The sequence below is a fragment of the Gadus morhua genome, chromosome 14 (genome assembly GCF_902167405.1).
Source record: "Gadus morhua chromosome 14, gadMor3.0, whole genome shotgun sequence".
NCBI classification, from domain to species: domain Eukaryota; kingdom Metazoa; phylum Chordata; class Actinopteri; order Gadiformes; family Gadidae; genus Gadus; species Gadus morhua.
The window spans coordinates 26163850-26174380 of record NC_044061.1 but is presented as its reverse complement, the minus strand read 5'-3'; the positions used below and the strand labels follow the sequence as shown (position 1 = coordinate 26174380).

General features: G+C 44.8%; 1 protein-coding gene across 1 annotated transcript in view; it reads right to left on the bottom strand.

Annotated features, from left to right (window-relative positions):
* Nucleotides 1–10051, bottom strand: part of slc6a2 (solute carrier family 6 member 2) — a 19976-nt gene extending 9925 nt beyond the window's left edge. The window contains exons 1-5 of the mRNA XM_030377524.1: nt 9781–10051; nt 8930–9382; nt 8167–8298; nt 7227–7464; nt 1–65 (exon numbers count right to left, since the gene is read on the bottom strand). The exon at nt 1–65 is cut by the window's left edge and continues 74 nt beyond it. Coding sequence (XP_030233384.1) covers nt 1–65; nt 7227–7464; nt 8167–8298; nt 8930–9227 — 733 coding nt within the window. The 5' untranslated portion in view covers nt 9228–9382; nt 9781–10051. The remainder of the gene's footprint in view (nt 66–7226; nt 7465–8166; nt 8299–8929; nt 9383–9780) is intronic.
* Between the last annotated feature and the right edge of the window lie 480 nt (nt 10052–10531).

Genomic DNA, 10531 nt, shown 5'->3' with positions numbered 1-10531 from the left:
GCTCCCACCGTGGGGGACCCAGGTCCCCTATACCCCGACTCTCATGGAGGTGTAGCACACCACGCCTGGAAGCAGACACACACACACACACACACGCACGCACGCACGCACGCACGCACGCACACACACACATACACACACACACACACACACACACACACACACACACACACACACACACAAGATGGATGCATACATTAACACACAAACAAATACACACACAAAGACACAAACCACATAGACAGACGAGAAGACGGACACCCCACAGACCACCGGGGCTGTGTTTCAGACCGTAGACCTCAGGCGTAGAACATGAACAGGCGATGGCCAGTAACACAACATTAAACATACATTCACTCTCCCTCTCTCACTCCCTATCACTCTCTGCACAGACACACCCCCACACACGTCACTTTGAGAACCATTTTTAATAATCGCACATGTTTTAATTAACCCCTCTCTAACTTGAATGGCTGCACATATTTGTACCTGAAAGACAATAGCTTTGTCTCTTTGAAACTTGGGCAGGTGCCAAGAAGTTGGTTGTGCACTTAAATCAAATGCATTTTCTTGGAATGAGGCCCAAATGAACATCTCTCCCCTTGTTTCACTCTCTAGAACACACTCACACAAACACACTTTGTCAGGCTTGAGAATGAATAAAAGATCCCAAAAGCCATTACCCTGACCCACCTCCAGGGAGGGGCGGGCGTTTAAAGGTTCAAGTGTTTAATCAGCACATAAATAACTGAGCGGGGACAGACGCTAAGCCTTCCATCTTTGTCTAAATATTGTACTTTTCCGGCTCAGCCCTAAGAGTGTCTGGTCGTCCGCTCTTAGAACCAGTCAGTTTAGACTAGAGGAAAAGACAGAGGGTGAGTTATGAGTTTATGACATGGCCCTGTTAAACCCACTTTTGGTAGCCTGCTGCTCTCCAAGGACAGGGGAAATGTGTCTTGTCTTGGGACCGTTTTTTGCTGTTAAAGAACCAGGGTTCTGTTAGAATCTCTGGTTGGTACTGCCTGCTACCACGATGGAGCTAATTTGGATCCAACACATGCAACGAGGATTCTCACCCTACTCAAAACAGTAGGCTATGCCATGAATTGTCGGTCTGGTTAGCATTGTTAGTGGCTAAGCTATGATAACCATTAACAATATGGAGGAGTAATAACTGGTGAAATACAGCAAACCCCTGATTGGTTAACCTCTCAGCAAGCTCCAGCCTCGTCCTTACTGTGACGTAGCTTGGTGGAGACTGAGGTCTTGCTGCACCCTGAGAACGTCTCTGTTGACGCCGACAACAAACATTATCATTATACCGATACTCAGGGCCAGGCGGCCATGTTCCACTGTCCAAGATTAAAAACAAACATTTTCATTTTCGTGATATTATTAACATTATTGGAAACGGCGAAAGGCAATATGCCAAAGGTGTACGATGGCAGTAAACGATACGACACAGAGGACCAATCGTTGGCCCTGAATGGGATCTGATATCCAGGCTGCTTCCACAACAGGCTGGCGTGAGGGAACTTCAGAAACACACACACTGTGTTTTTACCCTCCCCGGGGGCTCTGGGAGACCAGCGCTGTATGTTTTTATCTCTAGCTGATCATAAATTCAAAGCTAGGAAGTCCAGAGGGACGCGAACATGGATGCAACATTTCTTTATATTTATTTTTTCTAACCGGTCTTCTGGGGATTGGTAAAGTATCAGGAGGCTTGGTTGTTTCAAGTCCTCACATGTATTTATTGATGTAGTTCTGAAGGCCTTGAGGCATGCTGGTCAATCCGATAAAGTGATAGCAGTAACGGCTGCTTATGAATCCACGGCCAAGTTCCTCTAAACATTCCCTCTTATCTCCCCCGGTCCTACTGAAGCCTAGTTCTTCTGCCTGGCTGCTAGCTGTGTACTCCAGGCTGTCCCCCCAGTGCCAGCTGCACCGGCCCCCTTTTGAGAGGAGTAAACACTGGTAATATGTATATATAATCTGGAAGCACAATTAGAAGCCCGCCGTGTTGCCATTGTGCAAAGTTTGATATTTTAGTTTGTTGTCTGATGTCGAAGAATATACAATCGTGGTTCTGTTAATGAAAAGGCAATATTGTAATGGGTAATGAATTCTTAAAATAAATACATAAAATTCCTCTCAACAATAAAACTACAAATAATAATCAGAAATGTAGTGATAATTAGTATGTAAATAATGATTAGATGTGGCACGATTGATAATACATCATTACCTCATTAATCATGTATGACATTGTAGACAGAAAAAATGAAAAAAAAAAAAATCTCAATGTCCTACAAAAGATGGGCTGGTTCTGTAAACGTTCTACCTGACCTTACCCCCAGAAGAGACAAGCCCATCTCAACGGTTTAAATTGACCACTCTTTGTCTTTTTACTCGCCAAAAGCCTCAGCATTAATGGACGATAACCTGCACTACAAAGAGTGGCTGTCCCCATAATAACCATCTGAAACATCTGGGAGGATTGTTTCCCCCCCCCAGGAGAAGAAGGTAGGACTACTGCAGACGACAGCGCCTGGCAGGTCCTCAAACCTCTTTTCCAAACCTTTTCTGTCTCCAAAACAACCCCCCAGCATCACTGCTTTTGTTTTAACTTTCCATGGTAAATATCACTCCCAGTCTCACTGGGGGTCTGGACTGACGAGTATTGAATCCCCCCGAGATGATGACGTGTGTAGAAGGTGAAGTTCAACACAATATCCTTCACTATGGCCCCCTTGTTAGCGCCTCTCTAGGAAAAAGCTTGTAAAGGAAACAGGAGGATCTGCAATCCTTTATGACGTTGAGATATTTCTTCCATAAACACCGGAGCAGAGGTTTGCAGTGGGGCTCGGCCAAGCTGTACGGATCAGCAGAACATTTCTTTATCCTAATGTATGGGAATGTAGTGATTTACAGTAAATAGAACACATGCTGTCATAACAGAGAAGGTGAAGGTCTTAAAATCCTCTAACACCGAATTCAAAAGCTTCGGTTTGATTCGCTCTTGGTTTACTTGTTATATGCTGAGACTTAAAGGTACAATATGTAACACATTTATTCTACTCTATCATAAATCAATCAATATGTCATCACGGATTAAGGAAATAAGTTGGAACGCTGGCTTCTCCGATAACAATGCTACAGCCAGTGAGTTCTCCTTTGAAGTATCCGTTCCGTGTCGCCGGCTTGCTTTTGTTTTGGCCTGTGTGATGTGATTTACTATTCTCAGGGTACCACGGTTGCCAGATATGGAAATAATTGTCACACAGAGACAGCTTGCTGCAGCCATGGAACCAAACAAACAAACTGGATAAACTGTGATGGTTCTAGATTTGACCTACCTAAGCCTCGTCCTCTTTCTAAAGAGCTCCTTGGATAAAGCTGTGCTAAAACACGGGTACATTTCAGAGTTACATTTTGAAACATGGAGACAGCTTAGAGCCCAGAAGGATGTCAGGACCGATGCCACATGAGCTGCTTTAAAAATATTTCACTCAAGAAGCTTGCATCCCTGTTCATTCAATGGCCTCAATCTGGCAACCCCTTTGATTCTGCGGAGGAGACGGTGAGCGGATACAACTCAATCCTACCTTTAAGATGTCTTATTATTATTTGGGTTTTGAGTGCTGTATATTGTGGCCAGTCCGGCCTGTGAATTGCTTTGTCTTCCATAATTGTATTCAAAATTTGAATCAATTTTAATTTCGATCAAAGGATTATAGGTTCCATGAAACAAAATAAGAAAAGATAAGATGGTAGTATCCCTAACGGGAAATATGGGTCTCTTGACTTTCCAGATTCCTGCTTGACCGGCTTAGTAATTTTGATTCAAAGCGTGTCATTAGCTCCTTTGTATGTGATCGAGGGGCAGTGGAGTGACAGCTGTTGACCCGCCTCCCAAGACCAGACCTGACAACTAATTACTATACTTCAACGCCATTGGGACTGGGCTCTGAGGCCAAAATAAATGCAGGGCGATATTATTAAAACCCATAATAGGGGTCCAACGGCAAAGGAAATGAGGGCTTTAGTGGGTCTTCGGACAGCTGAACCGAGACGCAGAAGGAGACCCAGAGTTGGGGTGTGAGGAAAACATACTAGTGACATGAAAGGGCGTGCTGGGGAAACACCGTCTGCATCATGGGAGATGCATTAGAGGAGGTGGCGGCTAATGGGAGAGCAAGATGGACGACACTGATAAGGAACTGGACGTTCTGCCCTTGTTTTAAAAAGAAAGTGCCACTCCTGCAGTTTTGGTGGATTGCTTTGGTCTCATCACACAACTTTTGCCAAAATAAACATGTTCAACATGTTCTGGGCTTGTGTTTGTCTAGAATACCATTCCAAGGAATGATGTGTGAGTATGTTAGAGGTCCTACAACAATAAAAGCAGAAATTGGACCATTTTACGTTTCCAATATTGGAGTGGTGACATGAAGAAAACACCAACACGCCTATATTGTCCTAGGTTCACAATATTTGCACAGTGTCATAGGAAATCCTTCATTTTGCCGATCTTGTGGACTGATCACACATTTCATCGAATGGAGTAAAATAATTTTGAGGATTATTCATGGATGACACAGCATCCAGGAAATTTCCAGTCAAAGATGACAACCGTAGGTCCGTTAGCAGATGTTCTCGTCATCGTTCAAACTTCGTTAACTTGCTTCTACAAATCCTGTGACGTTCGGTAGGCCGCGAGAACTCAAAGTGTGTGGTAAAGCAAAGTAGCCAACAAATAATGCTTTCAAACATGGGTGGTTCTATTGACTTCCAAGAGCCTAATGCCAGCCAGGACCATGCAGACATTGAATTATAAGAGCCGAAAAGTAGTTCTGGAGTTCCTTAAACAATCGGCCATCTGTTAAGGACTCACATGAGGATATCCATTCCATCTTTGGTTGATAGACCTCCAACTTGGGGGTGGATGTTCACTTAAGTCAGAAAATAGTCTGTTTTTTATGAAATTTGATTATTGTAGGTTTTATTTACCTTAAAGTCGACAACCAAGTCAACCTTCCCAAGATGGCTATACTATTGTAAACAGTAAACAACAGACAACCAGATGTTAAATTGCGAAAATAATTTGCTGTGAGACTTTTGTTATTTATATTTTTGAATTCGCACCTAAAATTGTTAAGATATGTCGTGTGACTCGTGTCCACTAGGCATAGAACTCAATGCCCTGTCGTGAACTAGAAGGCCCTTCGCCATATGTGGTCAACAGATTAAGTTTGTACATGGAGACCTCTGCTTGCATAATACGACCTCTGACTCTATTACTAAGAAATATCGCCGAGAACATTCGATTGCCAAAGCATCACCTTCCAGCCAATTCACACACAGAGTAGCGTACTTCACATAGTTGAAAACATACTTTCTCTCAGAAAAAGTGGTCAAAGCCCTTGATATTGCTCGGGTTACTTAAAATCTTGAGGATCATTCAGTAAATCAGTTGAGACCAGTTCAGACGAGTTGACAACTCCAGACCCGAGGCAGGGCCAGACGCACAGCTTGTGCCGGCCTGCATCAACCCACATAAGCGGTGGTTCTTATTGTATAAAAGTATGATGACATGGAGGGATAAGATACCATACCCAAACTCCAAGATAGCTCTTTAAAACTGTAGAGGAAAAACATTGACAATGTGTTCCACAGAAACACCAATATTTTAGGGGAATTACTGAAGCCGGCAAAGAGACAGATGTCTAACATACACGTTGGGAGTAAGAGCAGGAATCCCCTGCCAATGTTTATTTTTTATGCACTTAAAAAACACCAGTTTTCCAAATTTCCCATAAACAACGACATCTAAAAGACTAAACATGGTCGGAGCCAAAGCCAGGTGCATCATAGGGATCAGCCTACGTCTCTTTTTGCGTTACAAACTAAATGTAAACTGAAGAACCCAAGTGCACAACCTTGGAACTGCACATTTACGTAGCTTCTCCGTGCTTCCAGGAAGGTAGGTTTTGTTATTTTTCAAACCGATCAAACTTAAAGGGAATCTAAAGCAAAGGGTGAGCCGAAAATAAGTGTACATACAGAACTTGGGTAGGTTCCTGCTACCGCAAAATGTTTATTTATGTAACCCTATCTTATCCATCTTTAATTTTCTGATGTGCTTAAGGACAGGGTGAAATGTGATTCTTACTTCCATATTATGACACACATCCAAGCAAAACAGGATATCATGACGGGATAATGTAGCTGGAATGTGATTTTATCCATCAAGATTTGTTTGGTAATAGTAGGAGCACTTTGAAGTGGTCCAAAACATTGTGATCCTGCTCATGCATGGTAGGATGTTATGCTAGTCTGCAAGAACCCTGTGACTCACTCACTACTACTGTCCTATTGCTCTTCAGTTGTTGTAAAATAAATGGTATATTCACAAACTTGAAATGTATTAAAGTTTGGATTTATGAAGCAAACAGATGACTTTGTTTTAAAGTGTGGTCTTCATTGCTTTCCTGAACTAGATTAACCTTTTTGATTCAGCTAGACCCATAGGGTTATGCTCTGTGTTCTTTCTTCATGGCTTGCAGAGCTCTAGCTAGAAATGTAATAATATTATCGATCAAGCTACAGAAAGGGTGGGACTTTTCAAGAATATTGAATTGTCAACCACAGTGGCCTGTAACATTCACTTACAAATACAACTCGCAGCACCGCGGTGTGATGTAGCGATCTAGTGAAGAACAAGAGGAGATTTCATCCCTTCCAAAGTGAAATATTTTTTGGCAAAGTGATTAGCCAGAATTTCAAGAACAGCCAAGCATCATAACAAATGAATCAAAAACATTGCTTCATAACCTGCAATTCTCTCACATTCAAATACCTGTAACTCACTCAATCAGTTCTGTGTGTGTTTTCATTCCCCTGTGTGTTTAGCTGCTCCTCTGCTTTTGTTTGCAGCAGAGAACACACTCACCCCCAGAGACAAACACACACAAACGCACACACACACACAAACGCACACACACACACACACACACACACACACACACACACACACACACACACACACACACACACCCCTACACAGACACACCCACGCACACACTCCTTCACAGACACCCCACAGACGCACAACCATACACAGATACAGCGACACACACACTCCCACATACAACCCCCCCAGACACACAAACTCAAACAGACACACCCACGCACACAAACACAGATCCTGACGCACTACTCACTCATAGTACTCTGCGGCAGGCGTGTTCTTGTTCTTGGCATAGGACGTCCTGTTGTCCAGGAAGGAGCCGTTCATGGGCTGGGGCACGGTGCAGTTGGGGGTGTTCCAGGGGTTCCCGCAGTGCAGCCAGGGCAGCTCATTGGTCATGGAGGCGAACAGGTAGTGGATTGACCAGGCGATGATCACGTTGTAGTAGAAGCCCACGTAGAAGGCTATCAGGATCACCGTGTAGCCCACGCCTGCACCCAGACATTGTTGTGTTTTAGTTCTCTCTCCTTTATGGGAGCAAATCTCTGCCATAATGTTAAGGATTTTTAAAATAGCTGGTAAATTTTGCCTATCACATTGAAATATTATAGTTTGAATGCAAGGTCATCTGAATTTATATGTTCTGAATTCACCTCTTTTTAAATGGCATTTCAAGTTTTACCAACCAACAATATTGTACTTTGTCTCATCAACTTCACTCCCGCTATAGCAGAATGTGTTTGTGTCTGGAAAAGTTCCCAATTCAACACGTTATATGATTATATATATACAGACATTATGCGTGAGTGAAATGGTCTGTGTGACTGGTGTTTCTAGTTGTGGACGGCCACCTCTTTACGAGACATTCAGGTTTCAGACCGTTCCCAGCTCATTCCTGTCCAATCAGAGCATCTTTTCTCTGTAGGGAGGGTATGGAGATGGACACTGTTTTTTATTCTTCAACCCTCAAACCCTCCCTCCGGCCCCTTTAAAGGTGACCCGCCCACCAGTGATGTCAGAGGCGGCAGATTTTCAGAACGGCTAGTAACTGCTAATCAAATCACACCTGGTGGTATAATATGTCACCTTTAGCTCACTCTGAACACTCAGGTGCAGTGTGGGCCTTGAGAGAGCGTGTGCGGTACCCACCTCTAGAGGCAGGGCAGATCTTGGAGAGGATGTGCGGTACCCACCTTTAAAGACAGGGCAGATCTTCCAGACGGTGGCGGCCCCTTCTCTGTTGTACTGGCCCAGAGCCAGTTCCATATAGAACAGAGGCATCCCGGCAATGAGCAGGAACAGAATGTAAGGGATCAGGAAGGCACCTGGGGGGGAAGAATACAACATTGAATTTGGGGAGTTTTACCGCCGTCCATAAAGTGTTTGAATGGCGTCGGGCGAGAGGGTTATGACACGGTACAACAGGCATTGTGTGCCTGAACGCTCGTTTGGATCAGGGACAATACTGGGTTTGACGGGAGCCTTCCTGCCCGGTAACAATGTTCATGTCACCGGTACAAAGGGGAACTCGGACATATGCTCGTACAACGTAACTGGAGTGTTTGTGCCATTATTTTTTATTAGTACAATATATTTATACTAATAATCTGCTTAAGAACGATAATGACAAGGGCAATGACGATTGCGATGGTGGTGATGAGGATTAGGATAAGGATGACGATGCTGATGATTATTATGATGATGAATGATTTGTTTGCATGCATTTTTTCAAATATCTAAACACTCAACTTCTGGTCAACTTTGAACTTAAGTCTATTGACACCAGGCAAGCTACGACAGACACCTACGCTTCATCATTTAGCAGTTTCCCATTGTGTTGAGATGCCACGGATATATTTAACATCAGAAACGGAAAAAAATAAATGTGACTATATTATCTACATTTAAAACACACCTTCTAAAATATAGATTGCAAACTTGGTGAAGTGAACTCACCTCCTCCATTCTTGTAGCACAGGAAAGGGAACCTCCACACATTGGCCAGGTCCACAGCGAAGCCTATCACAGACAGGAGAAAGTCTATCTTCTTCCCCCAGGTTTCCCGCTCATCCCCCCCTGATGACCCCGGGGGTCCGACGTGGTTCGTAGGGGAGGGGACGATGGAGGTGCTGGTGTACTGCACCCCATTTTGGTCTTTCACCAGTATCAACTCCACCTCTTTCTTCTCCACATTGCACTGTTTGAGCGGAGCGACCGAGGACAGTTTGTGTTCTGGCACCACCTGGATGTTCATCTTCTCACGCCGACCTCACGCCTGCCTCGTGCCGTCGCGGCCCGAGGAGGTGATGGTGCTGATGCTGATGATCTCGCGGCGGACGGAGATCGCGCGGGCCGACTCCACGACTGTTTTCCCCGGGAGCTGAAGTTGATGCTCGGCGCACACATGAGCTGCGAGGGGAGGGGAAGCAGCGGGGGGCAGAGGCCGGAGCGAAGCAACAGATGCGTAGATTAATACCGAGAAGAGGATTGTGATGCATTTACGGAGGAGAAAGTGGCTGGACTATTTCCCCACAAAAGCCAAACCCTTGACATTTTTAAATTGTAAACTTACGTTATAATACTGAGTCATAAGAAAATTACATGAATATCTCAACACAAGCCAGAGACAGCAGGTGTCCAGGAGAAAGACTCAAAACTGAAGACACGCAACAACCATCTAGCGCGTTCTGATCAATATAATCAACAGTCATGCGCTAATCATGCTGATTTCCAGAAAGTTATAAGTAAGTGCATAAGCCATTGTTATCCGTACAACTTCAGTCCCTACAAGCGTAAAAGGTCCATACTTGTCTGACTAGGGGATCGTCTCCATGACCCGTTGCCGCGGTGGTCCTGTTGCGTCTGAGGAAAGACTTCCCATTCTGAAGGAACTTCAACACTCGCCTTCCCCTCTGCTGCCCATATGAAATGCGCTCTTTTAAATTACTCTCCTCTCTCTCCCCCTCGCCCCTCTCTCTCGCGCTCTCTCTCTTTATCTGCCTCTACCAGTACGCTCTCTCTCTCTGCCTCCCCTCGCTCTATATCTCTCTTCCTCCCTCTCCCGCTCCCTCGCTCTCTCTTTCTCATCTCTCTCTGCTCTCCCCCACCCTATCTCTTTTTGCTCTCCCCCTCTCTGCCATCCCCCCCCCCCCCCCCCCCCCTCTCTCTCTCTCTCTCTCTCTCTCTCTCTCTCTCTCTCTCTCTCTCTCTCTCTCTCTCTCTCTCTCTCTCTCTCTCTCTTCCACGTGATGTTTTATAATTGAGAACTTGTTGGTCCAGTTTGATATTGAGCCGCTCTCCTCTCCGCCGGTGTGTGATGGAGGCACAAAGCGTCCCACCTCCCCGTGCGGTCCTGCAGGCGGACAGTGCACGTCGCTCTGCGGCTGGTGGAACCCCAGATGTGAAACATGTCCCTTCAGCCCCGGGGATAAACGATATGTGATGACTCCCCTGCTCTAATGCACAACAAATGGATGCTTCCGACGTAAGAGCCAGTTGGCTACTGAAGCATTAGGTCTTGCATTTAATTTAATGACGTTATATTTCTTTCATGAGAGA